This window comes from Aotus nancymaae, unplaced genomic scaffold, assembly GCF_030222135.1.
Source record: "Aotus nancymaae isolate 86718 unplaced genomic scaffold, 86718_ANA_hifiasm-v0.15.2.pri h1tg000014l, whole genome shotgun sequence".
NCBI lineage: Eukaryota > Metazoa > Chordata > Mammalia > Primates > Aotidae > Aotus > Aotus nancymaae.
In genome coordinates this window covers 108,902,680-108,925,954 of record NW_026988425.1, presented here as the reverse complement: position 1 = coordinate 108,925,954, position 23,275 = coordinate 108,902,680, and the positions used below count along the sequence as shown (strand labels likewise).

The window sequence follows — 23,275 nt, the reverse complement described above, 5'->3', positions numbered from 1 at the left end:
CTTATTTTCAAAATTGTAAAAGGACCAAAAAGAGCAGCTCCTTCTATGACTTCCCGTTAAAATTAAAGTGTGATGTGGACAAAAGCCCTACTCACTCTGCTTCTAAAGCAAGCACAGTGTTGCTGAGGCAGGAGATCCTTGCTGTCCTGAATGTTACCCAGCACACGCCACCTAGGATGAGAATCTGGGCACAAAAGCTAATGGGAATTGCCCCTGAAGAGCACAGATACTAAGCCTAGCATAATCTGTGCCATGCCTCTCACTTCTGAAGCTTGTGAAGGAAATTGGCCAGAGCTGCTACTTTCTCTATTCTAGATATAATTCCACTTTTATCCATAATAAGGTCTGTCAGGATTTGGGCAATTTTATTCTCACATGATTTACTATTCTGATATTTTCCTTGTGATTGGCATAAGATCAGCCAAAAAAAAAAAAAATAGCCATCACCTTATTTTTATAGCTCCTTGTTCTACCTATCAAATGCCCTCCGATTCAATAGCCGCTGGCGATTTCTGATTTGAATTCTGTAGCCCATGTTGATTTGCGTGCACATCTTCTAGCAGAAGGAATGGCTACTTACTATGCCAAATGTGATCCCAGTGTGCATAGCAGCCTGGCTGCTTCAGCAGCCAGAGGAGCTGCTTCTTAGGGGCTCTTCCCAGGAACTTGCAATTTGCTGAGGCAAAGCAGAGAAAGCTGTGTAAACTGAAACCATGCAGCACTGAAATGTGCTGTAGATTGGACTCATTTAGAATTTTACAGCACCAATCTTTTCTCAGTCTCCTTCAGAACTGGCGATGGATAAGCAAGGCATGCTCAGATTAGCTTTCGGTGAGAAAGCTCTCCTCCCTAGACGGTGAGTAGCCCTGCATATTCAATCAACACCGAGCTTGGGATCCAGAGGATCCCTGCTCAAACTCCAGTCTGGTCATCTGATAGCTCTGTGATTTCAGGCAGGCTGCTTTACTACAGCTGATTTCAGTTTCCTCATCAGTGGGGCTGCAAAGATAAAAAGAGTGGTAATTTGTAAAGCGCCTAAAATTGTTATCTTGGAGCATGGAAAGTACTCAAGAAATATTGGCTATTATTAATATTGTTATAATCTTTTCCCCTATGTATATTTATATTGCTACCATATAAAGTTTAAAGACAAATATGTTTATGATATTCCAAATTTCTTCCATGGAAATTTAATCTAATGGTTTGTCTCACTATTTTTCTACCATGGGTCATCAGCCTGAGCCCAAACAAAATTTATTAAAAGGCTAAACTCTTAGTTCAACCATTGTGGAAGACAGTTTGGCAGTTCTTCAAGGATCTAGAACCAGAAATACCATTTGACCCAGAAATCCCATTACTGGGTATATACCCAAAGAATTATAAATCATTCTACTGTAAAGACACATACACACACATGTTTATTGCAGCACTATTCACAATAGCAAAGACTTGGAACCAACCCAAAGGCCCATCAATGATAGACTGGATAAAGAAAATGTGGCACGTATACACCACGGAATACTATGCAGCCATAAAAAAGGTTGAGTTCATGTCCTTTGCAGAGACGTGGATGAAACTGGAAATCATTCTCAGCAAACTAACACAGGAATAGAAAACCAAACACCACACATTCTCACTCATAAGCAGAAGCTGAACAATGAGAACACATGAACACAGGGAGGGGAACATCACAAATCAAGGCCTGTCAGTAATGGGGTACTAGGGGTGGGATAGCATTGGGAGAAATGCCTAATGTAAGTGATAGGTTGATGGGTATAGCAACCATGATGGCACGTGTATACCTATGTAACAAACCTGCACGATCTGCACATGTATCCCAGAACTTAAAGTAGAATTTTTTAAAAAGGTTCAACTCTTAATTGTTGCCTATTGGAAAAAGGATGATATAGTCTCAGGTAACCCATTCTACAGAGATAAGTTACAGCTGCTTGAATGACCGAGACCATACTTGCAGTATTATGTTTAGTTCTAAGGACCATGTATTATTAAGGGGTATATGTAACCAAAGATACGGATCATGATGATAACAGAAATGAGCACAGGATTTTATGTCTGATTTTTTAAATGAGGAAAATATAGCTACATTCTCATTAATTCACTTATTCTTTCTTTCCAAAATAATTTATTGAAACAGTGATTCTAATATGGCAGAGGTTATTTTTTTTATGTAAACCATTAGATTTTACTTTATTTTATTTTTTTGTTTTACTTTAGGTGCATACTATATCTGGCATTTCTCCCCATGTTATCCCTCCCCACCCTCTCCTGCCTCCCCACCCCCCGCTGTCTCTCCCCTACCCACCCCAGCTGTCCCCAGTGTCTGATGCTCCTCTCCCTGAGTCCACATGTTCTCATTGTTCAACACCCACCTATGAGTGAGAACATACAGTGTTAGGCTTTCTGTTCTTGTGTCAGTTTGCTGAGAATGATGGTTTCCAGATTCATCCAAGTCCCTACAAAGGACACGAACTCATCGTTTTTTATGGCTGCGTAGTATTACGTGGTGTATATGTACCACATTATCTTTGTCCAGTCTATCATTGATGGGCATTTGGGTTGGTTCCAGGTCTTTGCAATTGTACACAGGGCTGCAGTGAACATACATGTGCATGTGTCTTTATAGTAGAATGATTTATAGTTCTTTGGGTATATACCCAGTAATGGAATTGCTGGGTCAAATGGAATTTCTATTTCTAGACCCTTGAGAAATTGCCACACTGTCTTCCACAATGGCTGAACTAATTTATACTCCCACCAACTGTGTAAGAGTGTTCCTATTTCTCCACATCCTCTCCAGCATCTGTTGTCTCCAGATTTCTTAATGATCGCCATTCTAACTGGCATGAGATGATATCTCAGTGTGGTTTTGATTTGCATTTCTCTAATGACCAGTGATGATGAGCATTTTTTCATATGTTTGTTGGCCTCATATATGTCTTCTTTTGAAAAGTGTCTATTCATATACTTCACTCACTTTTGAATGGGTTTGTTTGTTTTTTTCTTGTATATCTGCTTTAGTTCTTTGTAGATTCTGGATATTAGCCCTTTCTTTGTCTGATGGGTAGATTGCAAAAATTTTTTTACCATTTTGTTGTTTGCTGATTCATTCTAATGATGGTTTATTTTGCTGTACAGAAGCTCTGGAGTTTAATTAGATCCCATTTGTCTATCTTGGCTTTTATTGCCATTGCTTTTGGTGTTTTAGTCATGAAGTCCTTGCCTATGCCTATGTCCTGGATGGTTTTGCCTGCATTTTATTCTAGTGTTTTTATGATGTTAGATTTTCTGTTTAAATCTTTGATCCACCTGTAGTTAATTTTAGTGTAAGGTGATAGGTAGGGGTCCAGTTTCTGCTTTCTGCACATTGCTAGGCAGTTTTCCCAACACTATTTATTAAACATGGAGTCCTTTCCTCATTGCTTGGTTTTTTCTCAGTTTATCAAATATCAGATGGTTGTAGATGTGTGGTGTTTCTCCTGGGGTCTTTGTTCTGTTCCATTGGTCTATGTCTCTGTTTTGGTACCAGTACCATGCTGTTTTGACTACTGTAGACTTGTACTTTAGTTTGAAGTCTGGCAGTGTGATGCCTCCGGCTTTGTTCTTTTTGCGTAGGATTGTCTTGGCTATGCAGGGTCTTTTGTGATTCCATATGAAGTTTAAGGTGGTTTTTTCCAGTTCTGTGAAGAAGGTCATTGGTAGCTTGATGGGGATAGCATTGAATCTATAAATTACTTTGGGCAGTATGGCCATTTTCACGATATTGATTCTTCCTAACCACGAGCATGGAATGTTTCTCCATCTGTTTGTATCCTCTCTTATTTCGTTGAGCAGTGGTTTATAGTTCTCCTTGAAACGGTTCTTTACATCCTTTGTTAGTTGTATTCCTAGGTATTTTATTCTCTTTGTAGCAATTGTGAATGGGAGTTCGCTCTTGATTTGGCTCTCTGTTTGTCTGTTATTGGTATATAAGAATGCTTGTGATTTCTGCACATTGATTTTATATCCTGAGACTTTGCTGAAGTTGCTTATCAATTTGAGAAGATTTTGGGCTGAGATGATGGGGTCTTCTAGATATACAATCATGTCATCTGCAAATAGAGACAGTTTGACTTCCTCCTTTCCTACTTGAATACCTATGGCAGAGTTTTTAACTCAGCAAATTCTCTCCTTCAAAATCAGCTGTAAAACTAGAAAAAAGTTTAAGAAAAAACATTTTCAGGCTTTGGAAATCAACCAAATGCATATACAAAGTTGAGGAGCAGTTGTTTAAAAAGAAATACTGAACCTCTGGTGGGAAAATTGGAAGTCTGGCATTCTTGCTGTGGGTAGCTCCTCCTTTATTCCCCTATTCAATTGACATAATAGTTCTAACAGAGTGGATCCAATCTGTGAATAACAGAAGCTTCACCGAAAAGAGGGTTGACCTGATTTGTAGCAAGCAGGGAAAAAACACCCCACCCTAAGCAGCATTGTCAGTATTTATAGTTATCTCTGTCATGAATGAATGAATGACCAGTGTTTCAGCAAGCCTGACGTGTGGACCTGGTCAAGCAATAAAGTAGCAGACCAGCCAGGAACTGAACAGGGAAACCTGGGAGGCAAAACAGCTCTAAGGGGCCTTGGTAAGCTTTCTACCAATTCCCAGCTAACTGGAAAGCTGTGCACACATGTAAGGTAGACTGAAGATAATCTAAGTTATCTACACATAACCATCTGACTCCAAGTCTGCACACGTGTGCAAGAGGAAGTGAAAAAATAAAATCTGGAGCCAGCTTAAAAGCTAGATGGGTCTGAATATGCTCCCCAACACATACACAGATCCACTGGCAGAGGCTAGAGACTTGGTAGATTGAGATGTTGAGTGCAACTTCTCAAACATCATTGTTTAATTACTAAGCTATGCATAACTGTGTGGCCCTTAAATATCCATGAATAAAATAAAAACAAGAATTTTTAAAAATTGAGCAGAAACAACAGCAGTCACCTATGAAGGGGAAACAGATTACACGGACTTAGTCAAAGCAAGTTACTAAAAAACAAAACAAAAGCAGCAAAACCAAATATCACTGGGCAGGGAAGACATATCAGAAGGCAGGGTTAGTGCAATGCATTATCTACAATTTTCCAGCTTTCAATAAGAATTATGATACAAAAAAGGAAAGATGAAAGTGTGACCCTTACTCAAAAGTTAAAAAACAAGCAGGGATTACCAACTGTCTTTGAGTGGGCCTATAGATTAAATTAAGCAGAGAAAGACTTGAAAGTTGTGATTATAAATATGTTCAAAGGACTAAACAAAATTGTGCTTCTCTAAAGAGAAATATGATGATAGTAAATCAATAAGTAGAGGATTTCAATGAAGCAATAGAAATTATCAAAGAGCCATACGAAAATTCTAGAGTTGAAAAACATAATAACTAAAATAAAATGGTATGAAAGGAACTGAATAGTAGAATTGAAATGTTAGAAGATATAGTCAGAAAATTTAAAAGCAGATCAATAGAGATTATTTAATCTGAAGAACAGAGAATAAAAAATGATAGATAAAAACAGAAACTTAAAGGGTGTCAATACATACATTTTAGAAGTCCCAGATACAGGAAGAAGAAAGGCCAGAAAAAGAATATGAAAAAGTAATGGATACAAACCAATCAAATTTGGCTGGGTGTCGTGGCTCATGCCTATGATCCTAGCACTTTGGTAGGTCGAGGCAGGTGGGTCACTTGAGTTCAGGAGTTAAAGACAAGCCTAGCTAGCATGGTGAAACATCGTCTCTACTAAAAATACAAAAATTAGCCAGGCATGGTGGCACAGCACCTGTAGTTCTAGCTACTCAGGTGGCTGGATCAGGAGAACTGCTTGAACCCGCGAGGCTGAGGTTGCAGTAAGCCAAGATTGTGCCACTGCACTCCAGCCTGGGCGACAGAAGGAGACTCCCATCTCAAAAAAAAACCTACCCAAATTTGATTGAAAGTAGTAATCTGTATGACAATGGAACTCGAATTCTAAGTAAGATAGATACCTTGTAACCAAAATGTTCATAGCCAAACACAAATAGAATTTCTCCTTATGTACAAAGAGAATATAAAATTAATGGCAGACAACTTCTTATCAGAAACAAGTGTCAAAACACTGAAATGACATGCTAAGAGCAATGAAAGCAAAACAATCACACAAAAAACTGTCAGCTATCTAGGAACATTATCCTTCAAAAATGAAAACAAGACATTGCCAGACAATCAAAGCTTGAGAGAGCGCTTTTCTAGCTGAGATGTCATACAGGAAATACTGAAGAGTCATTTAAGTTGGAGAGAAATAACACCAGATGGTAACTGAAATTCACATGAAGAGATAAAAAGGAAAAGGAAATCTAAGTATATGTGTAATTGTCATCCAAAAGACTACCAGGCTGGCTAAATAGTAGAAATGAGAGTTTTATTGGCAATATCAGTTTGCAAACTGAAGGAGACAGTCTCAGGCATGTGTTGAAGGTGCTCCCTCTTTTAAAAGGGAAGAGGGTAGATTGGCTTTTATGCTTCACAGGGTCTGTGTCACACAATAGAGTCATACATATTTAGCAGATTTGGGAGAAAAGCTATACATATTTATGAGGGGGGATTGAGAGCATGCACAATGTATAAACATTTACCAGATTTACCAAACACAATTTACCAAAATGGATTCAAGAAGAAATAGAAAATACAAATATATCTATAACAAGTAAAGAAATTAAGTTAGTAAATACATATTCTTTTACCATGAAAATCCTGGGCACAGATGGCTTCACTAGTGCTCTATCAAAAAAAATGAAATAATACTAATCTTTCACCAAGTCTTTCAGATAATAAAAAAGGAGAATACATTTCTCAATATATGAAGCCAGTATTACTGTGCTAACAATTCCAGATCAAAAGAATAAAGTAAAATACAGATCAATATCCTTCATAAGCATAAACACAAGAACATTTAACACATTATTAGCAAACCAAATTTGGCAAAGCATAAAAAAGGATTATATATCATGACTAAGTGAGATTTATCCTAAGAATGCAAGGTTGGTTTAAAATTCACAACTCAATTCATATAGTAAACAATACAGTGTACAGTGTATTATGTGCAGTGCATAGTGTAAAGGACAAAGACAGCACAATCATCTCAATCACTGCCTAAAAAAGGATTTAACAAAATTAACCACCCTTATTCATGTATTAAAAAATTCAATATTATTAAAATGACAATTTTCCTCAAATTGATTTATAGATTCAAAGTGACCTATATCATAATCCCAACAGACCTTTTGCAGAAGCTGACAAATAGATTTTAAAATGTATATTGAAATGTAAATTACCTAGAATAGCCAAAATTATTATGAAGAAAAAAGTTGGAGGACTTTGATTTTAAAATTTACAACATTTCTACAGTAATCAGACAGTGAGCACTGTATATCAATGTAGACCAATCAAAGATTAGAATAAATTCTTACATGTATGCTTAACTGATTTTTGACAAAAGTATGATTCAATGGGGAAAAAGATAGCCAATAAATGATACTAAAATCATTAGTTATCAACATGTAAAATAAATAAACAAAAATTATTTTCACTCTTACCTCATGCTATACATGTAAGTTGATTCACAGACATAAGAGCAAACCATCTCATATCTCATCTCTTATGTTTATCTCATACACGTAAGAGCAAAAACTATCAAAGTCAGATGGAAATATAGGACAAAATTTTCATTACTTTGGGCAAGCAAAAATTTCTTAACTACAATACCAAAGCATAATATGTAAGATTAAAATGATTTTGGATGCCATCAAAATTAAACATTCTTATACTTTAATAATATAATAAAGAAAATAAACTATAGGCCACATACTGAGAGACAATATTTGAAAATTATACATCTCACAAAAAATTTGTATCCATATAAAAAGAATTCTCACAACTCATTAATAGGTAGACCAAAAATCCTTATTAAAAAATGGGCCAAATATTTGGAGAGGGATTTCACCAAAGAAATACATGAATGGCTAATAGGCATAAGAAAAGGTGCTTAATATTAATGTTAGGGAAATGCAAATGAAAACCACAATGAGATACCACTATACAACTCGCTAGAACAGCTATGGTGAAGACAGGCAATGACAATTGTTGACAACGATGTAGGAAAACTGGAACCCTACAGGTATGGTAAGATACATTTCATGTTTGGCAGTTAACTTAAATGTGAAATGTATCTTACCATACAAGCCAGCAATTTCATTCCTAATGAAACTGAAACATGTTCACAAAATGATTAGTACATGAGTGTTCATGGCAGCATTATTTGTAATATCCCCAAACTGTAAACATACCAACGTATAGATTGGTGCATGGATAAACAAAAGATGGTATACCCATACAACAGAATACTCCCCAGCCATAAAGTAGCAACAAGCTACTGGTAAATGCTGTAAGATAGATGAATCTCCAAAACCTGATGCCATGTGAAGGAAGCCAGTAGACTATGTATTATATGATACTATTTATGTAAAACTTCCAGAAAAGAAAATCTGCAGGAAAATAAAGAGTAGTAGTGGTCTGGGCTGGGACTAAGAGGAGGGTGGAAGGATTAGCTCCTGGTGGACACAAGGAAAACAGGGATGATGGTAATACTGTATTCTAAAACTGGATTGTGGTGATGATTTCATTACATAAGTTTGCTAAAAATCATTGAGCCTCACACTTACCATAGATGGAAATTCATAGTACGTAAACTATACCTCAATAAAGCTAAAAAAATCTTCAGTATATGATTTTTGAGGTCAAGGTCTAGCCATCAAATTCAGTTACAAGACTTGAAGCAGACGGGTAATGAAGGTTGAAAGGAGCAATCATTCTAGGTTGCCTTATTTCCCTACCTGGGGGACGATGTTGCAGTACCTCCTTCTGGATAACTTCATAAAAAGGACCAAACATACAAAGAGCAACAACAAAAACCTGGGTCTTGATGTGGTTCCTCTACCAATATTAAATGCTCATTAAATAGGCTGACCCCGAAAGTTATCTTCAAATCCAACCCCTATCTCTTTTTCTCACACCCACCCTTACCTTTTTTACCTTAATATCTGGACTTTGCATCATTTACAAATTATTATCCAAAAAAAAAAAAAAAAAAGCCCTGGCTTCAGTGTTGCCTGCATGAAACCTACACTATTCTTGCTGCTGGAACATCCACCACTCGCTCTATAGCAGGGCCCTCGAAGCTGAGTGAAGTCTTGGCGAACCAATGTGCTAATCCTTTGAAGATCCTTGTGAGAAGCATCAGGCTGTGGTGAATACAGATGCATGATCTTCAAGCAACTTGCTTTTTCTGTTGTTGCCCATTAAGCATGCTATCATTCTTTACCCATCTGCAGCTTTGAGTGAGAGCCCATCAGTCAATACCTGCTCTTTGCTTGGTAGACTGCCCCCAAATCTACCTTGAATGTCCCAAAGTATGACATCTGACCTGTTTGAAGGAGCCCTAAACCCCTATCTTGGACACAATGACATGGGCTGGGGGACTTGCAAGCATTTTCCGGATTGAATTGTCTAATGAGATCATTAAGGAAGCAAAGAGGAAGGAGTGTAACCTCTCTAAAGGCAATTGCATGCTAGCAAGGAGGGCTACACCTCTGACAGAATTGCAGGCATCACTAATCCAGCAGGTCTAATCAGCAGGCCACATGGCAGAGCTGAATCCTCTGCTTCCAGTTGGAGAGAAAGAATGTGTTCTCCCAGAGAGTATTTGGGTAATTGAAGGAATCAAGGAAAAATACATTATTCCATTTAGATGCAGTACTAATTGGAATGAGCCAAATAATCAGCCCACCAGCACGAAGCATACTCCTTACTTTTCTGCTGCAGAGAGGAGCATTTCCCTATAATAATGTAATGAGCCCATGTCCTCTTCATCAATGGTGAAATTGCCTGTTCCTCCAGAGTACCCTGTGGAATGTTCCCATACTATTCTTCATTCCAGCCAGTTTCTAATTCAAAGAAAGAAAATCTCCTAATTACACTGAAATGGAAATGGAAAACCAGCCCCATGGCTGGGCTGGACTCTGCCTGCCGCAGAGCTCAGGCAGAGATGACTGCAATATCACAGAGAGCAGGTTTCAAAGATTTGATTTATTAGGATGAAATTGATCTATCTGAGGAGCTGAGAGTCCAGAATAAAGTTTTTCAGTGATTCCTATACCACCACTTCAATAAAAGCTTTCCAGTTCTTAAAAGCAAAAACACTTAAGGCAGGTAAAGTTGCATTTTTTTAGATATCGATAGCTGAGGGCTTATGCCCTTCCTGAAGAATGAACACTTAATTCTTCCACATTGTCAATGGGAACTAGCAAAGCAAAGTAGTTTCCTCTAGGTAAGAATTTAGATTATATTTTCTTTTGCTAGGTCCAGAGTTTCAGAATCTTCTACTGCCCACATACTCATCCATCCATTCACCTTCTGTGCCTTGTCTCATTGTCTAATGTGAGCCAGGCTCTGTTAATTGGTTTATTCCACTTTACAGATGAACAAATGTAGTCTGATCATTCTTAAATAACTTGTTCAAGTCCCATATTTAACGAGTTGTAGAGCTGGTATTTAAACCTGATTTGTCTGACTCCAGAGCTCAAATTGTGAGATGAGTGTTGGGAAATGCCAAATTTCAGAGACAGATTGCTTAAAAGTAAATTTTAAAATAATAAATTTAAAAACATTCATAGGTCTTTTGAGACTAGCATCACAGCAAAACACTCTCTGAAATTCTCACCTGTATTTGGCAGGTTCCTATAGGGCTCGCATTTTTCCAAATAGAATTATCCACCTATTTCATCATTTTCCCTCACTGCCCCTGACTCCTTATACTCTATCTCCTCTCTCTTCTTTGCTAACAAAATCCCTCTGGAAAAGATCCAGTCTTAAAATGAATGATACATGCCTGGGTTGTCTCAGCAATACTTGTATTTTATCTGTTTGGCCAACTGCCGTCTTCCCTCTTGTTAAAGGGGAGCTGCCAAAGAAACGCTGAGCTGTCTGTAAGGGCTGAGTGCGGAAAAATACTGACTTTGATCCTTGCTGCTCTATTCTCCCCAAGTGTGAGCATCACTGGTCTTGTCCTACAACCTTCTCATGGTAGGGAGGAAATTTTAAAATTATTTCTGAAAAAGTAATCTTGTAGTCTCATTTTTCATCGATAGCATTTTTGGCATAGGGCTTTCTCGACTGTTGTTTGTGAGTTGCAATAAAAAGAATGTGCGCTTTCAACTGAGGAAGGTTTTTGATTAAGTTCTGGAGAACTACCATGGTTGGGACATGGCCTAGGGAAAAACAAAAACGGGCATAATTGATTCAAACGTGTTGGAAGAAAAGAGGAAGCAGGAGATGAAAAGAAGATAAGAATGAAATAACATACCCGTCTAAGAATAGAATGTGCATTTGGGCCACGCACGGTGACTTACGCCTATAATCCCAGCACATTGGGAGGCCAAGGCAGGTACATCACCTGACGTCGGGAGTTCGAGACCAGCCGGGTTAACATGGTGAAACTCCGTCTCTACTAAAAATACAAAGTTAGCCAGCCATGGTGGTGGTGCACGCCTGTAATCCCAGGTACTCAGGAGGCTGAGGCAGGAGAATCGCTTGAACCCAGGTTTCAGTGAGTCGAGATCACACCATTGCACTTTAGGCTGGGCAATAGAGTGAGGCTCCTTCCTCCCCGTCCCTGACAAAAAGGATAAAATACGCATTTGTACAGAGCATCCTGATTTGTGTCTTTTAGAAACTTAAGCTTGGGGTCCAATTGCCACATGGCGTCATTTTGGAGCAATAAGAATACTTCATCTCTCAACTTACTGAAATGTTACCTCTACCATTTTGAAGACAGATTTATTTGTCTGTGACTTGCCCTCTTGATAAAATGAAAACTGCTTAACTCTAGTTAAAGTGTTGAGAGAGGAGAAAACAACAATCAAAATTCTGTACCCTATGCTGACAAACACAAAGATTTGATGGACCCAAGGAATTTAGAATGCACATTAGTGAGATTTCAGAATTGAAGCCAGCCATGGGTATTGATAGATACTGCGCATACCTCAAATTTTGAAATATGTTTCTCTCCCAATAAAAGTATGATGCTCTGTGTAACTGAGCAAAATTATTTACTGAGGTACTATAAACCTTCTGCCCAATCAGATATAAGAAAATTGTGGCTTGCCGAGAAAGGTAGACGTGCATAAAAAATTCATGGACAGAAGTCCGAATTAGGATTTGACTTGTATAAACATCTTGGTTATGGTAACGGGAATCTCAGAGGAATTAAACTAGAGGAGTTAAATGATAGGAAGCTGGAACTCAGCTTGACTCAGTTGAATGCTTTTTGCCCTAGATCCTTGAAAAGAATTAGAAGGCATCCCCTCTTCTTTTTACCTGTCTATCCTATATACCAGCAGTCCTTGACAGGAGGCAATTTTGACACTCAGGAGATGTCTGGCAATGTTTGGAAGCATTTTCAGTTGTCATAACTGCTAAGGTACAGTGGGTGGGGAGGCTGCAACTGACATATCATGGGAAATGGTCAGGGATACTGCTAAACATCCTACATAATCCCTGATAACAGAATATTATCCCACCCAACACGTCGGTAGTGCCAAGGTTGAGAAACCCTGCTACATATGAATTCCAAATAAAGACGGCAAGAGGTACTCCAGAGCTTTGTGAGTCAAACTGATATATTTAACATACAATGGATCAAATAAGAAATATGTAGATGTCACCTTCAGACGATGAGGGCCCCTATGGCAGACAGCAGAAAGAGTAGGATTTGATGAAATAGTTGCTTGTCTGACAATAACTAAAGCAAGACTTTTCCACTAGAATGTATGGAGAAAATCAGCAGGGTAGAGGCCTATATTGGAAGTACTCATTCGTGGTTTTTCAGAGAACAGGTTGCCCTGTCCCAGAATTTGGTTTTCTTGTCCTTTGATGTTGCAACGCCTACACGAGAGATGAATGCAGCTGGGTGTTCACTTATTGTCAACAATGTAATCTTCTAACCAGCATTTCTCCTCCCTCTGCTTAGATTCTACACTCACCAAACAACCTTTGGATTATAACATGGCCTCTCATATGGATAGCTTCTCCTAGAAGAATAGTATGTGCTGACCAAGGAGATAAAATCATTGTAGTCTCTTCTGCTGTTATATTTCTTTTTTTTTTTTTTTTTTTTTCTTTTTGGAAGGATCTCATTCTCTTGCCCAGGCTGGAGTGCAGTGGCCGTATCTCTAGCTCGCTGAAACCTTGAACTTCTGGGTCCAAGCAATCCTCCCCTCTCAGCCTCCTGAGTAGCTAGGACCACAGGCGTGCACCACCGTGTCCAACTAATTATTTTTTATTTTTTTGTAGAGATAAGGTCTCACTATGTTCCCCAGGCTGGTCTCAAACTCCTGGGCTCTAGCAATCTTCCTACCTCAGCCTCCCAAAGTTCTGGGATTACAGGCATGAGCTACCATGCCCGGCTGTTGTATTTCTCATCATGATATTATGAGCTGATATTTTGATTTCTTTATCAAATGAAATTTTGCCAGTTTGATGTAAGCCTGTGAGGCAACCCAAAATCTGAGGATCCAGCCTTAGACTGTGGTGAACTTGCTAAGATAATGTCGCCACAGAGAGCCAAATGTTATTCCTGGGCCATATATTTTCCATAGAGTAGAAGTTGCAGCAGCAAAAATAAGAAAGTGTTGAAAAATGTAATCTAATATCTAGCCCTTCCACACTTAAAAAAAATTATTCTAAAGGAGGGCTATGAAAAAGGAAAAGGGTATATTATGCAACCACTCTATAGCTTCTTGCATAAGAAGCTTGGTATCTAACACACTAACTTATAGCCCAGTGATTTGTCTTTTTATATAAAGAGCACTGTGTTAAAAGTAGGAAAAGAATGTAAAATCTTTCAAAGGAAAAATATAAAAATAAGAGGTTTTTTTTTTTAGGTTACAGGGAAATTAGGGCTAATTTGGTCAATCAGCCAAAAAATTCCCAAATGGCAAGGTAAAAATCTTCTTGTGGGAATGCCTTGAGGTAAAGCCAATTCAATTAGTTTCCACAGCATTAACTGTCAGGACCCAAAAACTAGGTGAAATAATGAACTGATTAAAACCTGTAATTGCAATTCAATGGAGGAAACGATTCATCACGAAGATGGCAGTGTTCCCTGCATAGACTGCACAGAGAACAGATGCGAACTAAGGTGGGACTAGGGTGCCCAGTGTCGAGTGGAGCTACGTGCCTCTTAGCAAGAGAATACAGAACTAGCCTGGAAAAAAGCTTGGTCTTCAGCCAGTAAACTTCTGATTTCTGAGCTAACCACTGAATTGCAGCCTTCTCTCTCACGCTCTAATCCAAAACCATTTTGAGGATACACTTCTAATTTGGTCACTATCAAATTTCCTGGATTTCACCCAAAGAAAACACCAGTCAGTGCTCTCCTTTTCCCCCTGACGTTTTGCAGCTTTTTCTCACACAGTTTCTATTATTTAGTACATATTGCTTCATATCAAGAATCAGTAAATTTTTTCTGTAAAGAGTCAGACAGCAAATATTTTCAGTTTTGGGGGTTATACTATCTCTGTCGCAGCACCTCAGCTCTGCTTTTGTGACACGAGAGCAGCCATAAAAATATGTACGTGAAAGGCTGTGGCTGTATTCCAATCAACATGTATTTATAAAAATAGGGGGTGAGCCAAATTTGGCCTGGAGGCTGTAATTTGGTGACCCTTGCTTCATATGCACAACAATAACTCACAGAATGTGTGAGGCAAATTAATAAATAAAATAAATGACCAGCATGCAGTAGTATTCCGTTGGTATTAGAACATCCTCAATTTCTTGGAAGGCATAGTAGTCATTTTGTGCTCAATGGCAGTTTTCTCTGATAGCCAGGAACACTTTTGAAGCCTGTAAGAAAAGCAGTAATCTTGGGAATGTTTATGGAGGGATCCTGGGGTTGGATAGACTGTGAAATGCACTAAGAAAATTTAGTTTCATTCATTTAGTTTCATTTAGCTTTATTTATTCATTCATTCATTTACTCAGCAATTTTTATTTGGGGAAAGGAGTGTGTGTGGCTGTCTACCAAGCCCTTTTCTAGGTGCTAGAGGTGTAACAGTGAACACTACAAAATTAGTTCTTGCTCTTTTGAAGATTATATGTAGTATGAGGAAGCAGACAATGAACAGATAAATACATAAGCAAGATAGTTTCAGATCACGATAATTAACATAAAGGAAACAAAAGAGTGATGTTCTAGGGACAAGACATAGGAGGAATGGCTACTACTATCTGGGAAGTTGCAGAAGGTCCCGCTGAGATGGAGTCTTTCAGCTGAGCCCTAATGATTAGAAACCCGCCGCAAAAAGATTAAGGCACTAAAAAGAGAACGAATGCTAGTATGACTGAAACATGTGGTGAGAGTGAGGGGGCGGGTACCCACATGAGGTGAGAGAGGCAGGCTGGGCCTAGGCACCAGGATAAAGAGTTCGAATTTTATTTCTTATGCAAAGGGAAGTATTGCATGGATTGAAGGAGAAGATGATATAACTAGACTCTTTAAAGGAGAGTTCTTATTGGGGTGTGAGAACAGACTGTTTGTTGAAGGACTTGGGAGAGAGTGGAAACTGGAAGGTAAGTTAGGATGCTGTTGCCTGATGGCGGTGTGTCTGGAGCATTTCTTTCATCCCTGCCACTGTGTTAATTAATTTACAGTTGAGATCTTAGTGTAAATTGGTACCTATTACCTTTGAAAAAAATTACTTCTGCTGAAAGGACCAAGATCTGAGAGCTGGTTCTGTGTTATCTTAACTCTTAAGTCACTGACCTTCTCTACTTCCCTGCCTTGATTTCATCAGCTTCTATTTTCAGGGCTACCCATGTGGCCTATTGAATAAATAAGCCGTTAGACTTCAGAGCATAATCTCCAGTATTTTAAATTCACTGAATATTCTTTTCATCCAGTACCAATTTCCAGATTTTTCTTTAAACAGGCAATCTCTGTTTAGCTGTATAAAACTGAACTTCTGCCTCTCATGTGTTTAAGGGTAGGAGAGGTTTTCTTTGTAAGACTGCAGAATATAAATAGAGTTTAGTCAAGGAATAAGTTAGAAGCAGCACATGCTTGTTCAATAGCAGACTTGATCAAAGATAAGAAACTGTTTTTCCTTCACTTTGCGGGTGGCAGCTGGCCCATAGGCCTGTGTGAATGAAAGAAGATAGACTTTTCCTGATAGGAGTCAATGGATCGTACCTATGTGGATCATACATGTATTTCTGTGCGTGACGGGAGGTCCAGCTTCTGATATCCGCTCCACACCTACCTCCTTGCCAGCTAACGCCCCTTTGTTCCCTGCCCAGATCTCCTGCTATGGTCATGTATATCCCAATTCTTGTAAACTTTCAGCCCAGATCCTAACTATTCACCACTTTTGCCTTAGCCATATATTTCACCTACTGATGTGTTAGGGAAATTCCTTCACCCGTGGTCATGTCTTAATTTTTCTCCTTCTACTCTTTCCTCTCTCTCTCTCTCTTCTCCTTTTTTAAAACCTGTTTACCAGGAACACCGTAGACTTCTCTTACAGAATGCTTTTTCTACACTATTTCCAAATGGCAGAACAGTGTCTCTACACTGGTCTATGCCACACTACAAGGCAACAGCCTTTTATTTACTCCTACTGAGTAATCATCACATCACCTCTCCTGATTGTTTATAGTTCAGGACTCCATTATACATTATACGCCACCCCATTCAAACCATTACTACTTAGTCTACAGGATTGATTTTTACCATCCCAACTGTTTTCAGCAACTAGATCACGTCTTCTATTAAATACACGAATTAAGATCTAGATTGTAAGCCAGGCTGACCTAGGTATGAATGAACTACATATATGACCATAGCGAGTTGCTTCATTTTTTTTTTTTGGCCTCAGTTTCTCATCTATAAAATGGGGATAAAATAGTATACACCTGTCTTAGCCTGGACTACCCAGAAAAAAGAGTCTGAGACTACTAATTAACCAGTAAATGTAATACTAGAGAAGCCAGAGTCTGGAAAAGGGAAGTGAGTCAGACAAGAGAAGCCATATGCAGATACCTTACTAAACCGGTCACTGCATGGTGGCAGGTGAACACAATTGCTAAATATCATGGGACTGTCTTTAGAGTAGTCTTAAGAAGTACTGCTTCTCAAGACAGTCCATAGGAAAGGAAAGAAGAAGAATTCATCCTCTGGATCTTACGTTTCATGGGTCTTCCCCAAAAGAAATTAACTTTCCCACTCTTCTGGCTTGTACATGCCACATACATCTCCTGGCATCTCATGCGTTCATGTCAACAGAGAAGCTCCAGAGTCAAAGGTGACAGTGGCCTGGCATGGGCAAGGTCTTTTGGGTTGTATCCCAGTGAAGTGGGTCAAAGTCCATGCACAGTTGGTTGCCTAGTGATAACTTGGCAAAACAACCAGCCTAGAGACACATGAGGTCAAAAGGATCAGAGAGGGCACAAAAGGAGGTGCCTGATACGGGGCTCCCCCCGCGGCACTCAGATCCACACATGCCCTTTTATTATTCCAGTCTCTCACAATATAGAGGTACTTCTATTTTTATGAGCAGATCCTAATTTTATCCCTAAGAGGGCCTGTAAATTATTCATAGAGCTCTCTTCAGCTGGTGGCAGCTATGATTTCTGAGAAGGATTAAGGCAAGAGTGTTTATGAAACAGGCTACATTCCCTGGTGCCTTAGAGCTGATTCTGAGACCATGCCAATCATGATCTCCCTTTTCTACTTCGCTTTTTTGATTTCTTGCACACTGGACCAGCACTTGAGCTGATCTGGGTTGCTTGCCATATGGAGTGACCCAGAACTTTATCCCTATAGAGTCTGAACTCTTAGTTGCCTTCCATCTATTACTGAGATACCATGATTTCTGCAGACACTTGCTTTCACCTTTGTTTTTCAGTACAGAAGCACAAAGATGCACCATTGAATCCTCTAGGATCCCAACATAGGGATTCCTTCTCTCCATTGTGTAGGAGAAACTATAGTGCCTCATAATGATCAAAGTTACCCACCTCCAGTACAGTAACTCTTTTCTTGTTTGCTGGTTCATAAGCCCAATATGGGCTTATGAGAGTTGTAGCTTTCAGTTCTGCAGAAAACTAAATGTGTCCCCTGGCACAAGCCTTCTTTTTAGGAAACCTTAGGTTCTTTAATTAGGAAGAGACTGAGTTTTCAAGGTGAAAAATACAAAATAGGAATTGAGTTGCCGGGAGTAAGGCTGAGATGTGTAAATTCTATTTTTACACATTGATTTCTGGACCCATGTATCTTAGCTACTGGGGACATAGCACTATGTACTCTTGTTGATTCTTGGCATGTTCTCAATCAAAGAAAATAGTGTCCCAGCTGTTCGGGATGTTGTTCTGAGATGCTGCTCTATTTGAGCTTTAGCAGGCTATTCAAGTATTCTTTTAGGTCTGAAACGTGGTGATGGAGTACTGTATTACTTCGTTTTCATGCTGCTGATAAAGATATCCATGAAACTGGGAAGAAAAGGAGGTTTAATTGGACTTACAGTTCCACATGGCTGGGGAGGCCTCAGAATCATGGCTGGAGGTGAAAGCCATGTTTTACATGGTGGCAACAAGAGAAAAATGAGGAAGAAGCAAAAGCAGAAAACCCCTGATAAAACTGTCAGATCTCATGAGATTTATTCACCATCAAAAGAATAGCACAGGAAAGACCAGACCCCATGATTCAATTACCTCCCACTAGGTCCCTCCCACAACATGTGGGAATTCTGGGAGATACAATTCAAGTTGAGATTTGTGAGGGGACACAGAGCCACCATATCATTCCACCCCTGGCCCCTCCAAATCTCATATCCTCACATTTCAAAACAAATCATGCCTTCCCAACAGTCCCCCAAAGTCTTAATTCGTATCGGCATTAACCCAAAAGTCCACAGTCCAAAGTGTCGTCTCAGACAAGGCAAGTCCCTTCTGCCTATGAGCCTATAAAATCAAAAGCAAGTGGGTTACTGTCTAGATATAATGAAGGTACAGGTATTGGGTAAACACAACTATTTCAAATCGGAGACACTGGGAAAAATAAAGGGGTTATGGGGCCCGTGTAAGTCTGAAATCCAGCGAGGCAGTCGAATTTTAAAGCTCCAAAACGATCTCTTTTGACTCCAGGCCTCACATCCAGGTCACACTGATGCAAAAGGTGAGTTGCCATAGGGTCTTGAGCAGCTCTGCCCCTGTGGCTTTACAGGGCACAGCATCCCTCCTGGCTGCTTTCACAGGCTGACCATGAGTGTCTGTGGCTTTTCCAGGCACATGGTGTAAGCTGTCGGTGGATCTACCATTCTGGGGTCTGGAGGATGGTGGCCCTCTTCTCATAGCTCCACTAGGCAGTGCCCCAGTAAGGACTCTGTATGGAGGCTCCAACCACACATTTTCCTTCCACACTGCCCTAGCAGAGGTTCTCTATGAGGGCCCCGCTCCTGCAGCAAACTTTTGCCTGGGCATCCAGGCATTTCCGTACATTTTCTGAAATCTAGGTGGAGGTTCCTAAACCTCAATTCTTGACTGCTGTGCACGTGCAGGCTCAATACCACGTGGAATCTGCCAAGGCTTGGGCTTCCATCCTCTGAATCCACAGCTCGAGCTGTATGTTGGCCCCTTTCAGCCATAGTTGGAGCAGCTGGGACACAGGGCACCAAGTCCCTAGACTGCACACAACATGGGGACCATGGGCCTGGTCCACAAAACCACTTTTTCCTCATGGGCCTCCAAGCCTGTGATGGGAGGGGCTGCGTGAATTTCTCTGACATGGCCTGGAGACATTTTCCCCATGGTCTTGGGGATTAACATTAGGCTTCTTGCTACTTATGCAAATTTCTACAGCCAGCTTAAATTTCTTTTCAAAAACTGGGTTTTTCTTTTCTACTGCATCATCAGGCTGCAAATTTTCTGAACTTTTATACTCTGTTTCCCTTTTAAATTACATGATTACATTATGTGATTTGTGGATCTCATGGGCATGTGCCCAAGGACATATTCTTTTTGCCATTAAATGGGTGATATGATTTGGCTGTGTCCCACCTAAATCTCATCTTGAATTGTAGCTCCCAAAATGTCCACATGTCATGGGAGGAACCCAGTGGGAAGTAATTGAATCATGGGGGTGGGTCTTTCCCATGCTGTTCTCATGATAGTAAGTCTCATGAGATCTGATGGTTTTATAAAGAGCAGTTCCCTCCATACGCTTTCTCTTGCTTGCTGCCATGTGAGACATGACTTTGTTCCTCCTCTGCCTTCCACCGTGATTGTGAGGCCTCCCTAGCCATGTGTAAATGTAAGTCCATTAAACCTCTTTCCTTTATAAATTACCCCATCTCAGGTATGTCTTTGTTAGCAGCATGAGAACAGACTAATACAGTGAATTGGTACCAGTATAGTGGGGTGCTGCTATAAAGATACCTGAAAATGTGGATGTGACTTTAGAACTGGGTAACAGACAGAGGTTGGAACAGTTTGGAGGGCTCAGAAGAAGGCAGGAAGATGTGGGAAAGTTTGAAACTTCCTAGAGCTTTGCTGAATGACTTTGCCCAAAATGCTGATAGTGATATGGGCAATAAAGTCCAGGCTGAGGTGGTCTCAGATGGAGATGAGGAACTTTTTGGAAACTAAAGCAAAGATGTGACTCTTTTTATGTTTTAGCACAGAGACTGGTGCCATTTTGCCCCTGTCCTAGAGATTTGTCAAACTTTGAACTTGAGAGAAATGATTTAGGGCATCTGACCGAAGAAATTTCTGAGCAGGAAAGCATTCAAGAGGTGACTTGGGTACTGTTAATAACATTAGTTTTATGTATTCACAGAGATGTGGTTGGTAATTGGAACTTATGTTAAAAGGGAAGCAGAGTATAAAAATTCAGAAAATTTGCAGCCTTATGATGGGGTAGAAAAGAAAAACCCATTTTTCTGAGAAGAAATTCAAGCCAGCTGCATAAATTTGCATAAGTAACAAAGAGCCAAATGTTAATCACCAAAACAATGGAGAAAATGTCTCCAGGGCATCTGAGAGGACTTTACAGCAGACCTTCCCATCACAGGCCTGGAGGCCTAGGAGGGAAATGTGGTTTTGTGAGCCTGGTTCAGGGCTTTGCTGCTTTGTGCAGTCTTGGTCTTAGTGGCCTGCATCCCAGTCATGGTTAAAAGGGGCCAACATAGAGCTCAGGCTGTTGCTTCAGAGGGTGCAAGCCCCAAGCCTTGGCAGCTTACATGTGGTGTTGTGCCTGCCAGGACACAGAAGTCAAGAATTGAGGTTGGACAACCTTCGCCTAGATTTCAGAAGATGTATGGAAACACATGGAAATCCAGGCAGAGGTGAGCTGTAGGGGTGGACCCTTCACGGAGAACCTCTGCTAAGGCAGTGCAAAAGGGAGATGTGGGGTGCAAGCCCCTATACAGATTTCCCCACTGGGGCACTGCCTAGTGGAGGTGTGAGAAGCAAGCCACTGCCCTCCAGACCCCAGAATTACAGATCCATTGACAGCTTGCAGCATGTACCTGGAAAGGCTGCAGGCACTCAACACCAGCCCATGAAAGCAGCCAGGAGGGAAGTTGTATCCTGCAAAGCCATAGGGTGGAGCTGCCCAAGACCATAGGAAACCACCTCTTGCATCAGCATGACCTAGATGTGAGACATGGAGTCAAAAGAGATCATTTTGAAGCTTTAAGATTTGACTGGCCTGGATTTCAGACTTGCATAGGGCCTGTAGCCCCTTTGTTTTAGCCAATTTCTCCCATTTGGAATGGGTGTATTTACCCAATACCTGTACCCACATTGTGTCTAGGAAGTAACTAACTTGCTCTTGATTTTACAGGTTCATAGGTAGAAGGGACTTGCCTTGTCTCAGATGAGACTTTGGACTATGGGCTTTTGAGTTAATGCTAAAATGAGTTAAGACTTTGGAAAACTGTTGGGAAGGCATCATTTGTTTTGAAATGTGAGAACATGAGATTTGGGAGGAGCCAGGGATTTAATGGTATGTTTTGCCTGTGTCCCCACCCAAATCTCATCTTGAATTTTAGCTCCCATAATCCTCATGTGTTGTGGGAGGAACCCAGGGGGAGGTAATTGAATCATGGGGGCAGGTCTTTCCCATGCTGTTCTCATGATAGTGAATAAGTCTCATGAGCTCTGATGGTTTTCTCTAGAAGAGTTCCCCTGCACATGCCATCTTTTGCCTGCAGCCACCTAAGACATGACTTTGCTCCTCCTTTGCCTTCTGCCATAATTGTGAGGCCTCCCCAGCCATGTGGAACTATGAGTACATTAAACTTCTTTCCTTTATAAATTACCCAGTCTTGGGTATGTCTTTATTAGCAGCATGAGAACAGACTAATACAACAGGTGTCTTAATCTGAGGCATTGTTGTATAAGATGCCATGCAAGCATTTTATAAGTGCTCTGATGGTGGTATGGGTACAGTTCTTGCTGACAAAAAAGACAAAATCATAGCCTGGAGTACCTATTAAGTCCCGTAAGGATAAATTAATACCCTTTCATAATAAAAAAAAAAAATTAGAATAATTGGCCTGTCTGCTATTAATGGCTAGCCTTTTAAAGAAATGGAGCCACATGGAAGGCCCAGTGTTTGTTGCTGACAGGATGGACACTACTAGGTCCTGACAGTAACTAGATCAGAGAGAGCTTATGCTGTTGGGCTTTTGTGTAGTCTCCATCTTTACCACCATGACCACATGTTCATGGACTAATTGCACCAACACTTGGATAGACTGGTCAGAGACTAGTTCACATGACTGGATGAGTCATTCTGTTCACCTGGTGACTGAAGCCTGCTTGGTGGTAGATGCTTTCTGGAAGGATTAAAGAAAGACAGAGATCTGAATGCTTTACTATGATTCTTTTCTTAATAAGGTTCAAAAACAGGCCAAACTAATATATGGTGATATAAGTTAGACTAGAAGTTAACCTCTGAGAGAAGGTTGATTGAAAAGGGTCATGAAGATTTCTGAAGTCCCAAAAATATCCAGCATCTTAACCTGGATGGTGACTACATGGGTATAATATGTAGGTAAAAAAATTTATTGAATTGTATTCTTTAAAACTTAATTCTGAGAGTAGAGTATGTGTGTTATACTGCC

General features: G+C 40.0%; 1 protein-coding gene across 3 annotated transcripts in view; it reads right to left on the bottom strand.

Annotated features, from left to right (window-relative positions):
* AGBL1 (AGBL carboxypeptidase 1) overlaps positions 1–23,275 on the bottom strand; it is a 786,993-nt gene that overhangs the window by 62,853 nt on the left and 700,865 nt on the right. Inside the window, exon 23 of one of the 3 annotated variants that reach the window (XM_064376229.1) lies at positions 11,712–11,763. The exons of the other annotated variants lie outside the window; for them this stretch is intronic. Within the exon in view, the coding sequence (XP_064232299.1) occupies positions 11,724–11,763 (40 nt within the window). The 3' untranslated portion in view covers positions 11,712–11,723. Of the gene's footprint in view, positions 1–11,711; positions 11,764–23,275 lie in introns of those variants that run through there. 3 annotated transcript variants of the gene reach the window in all.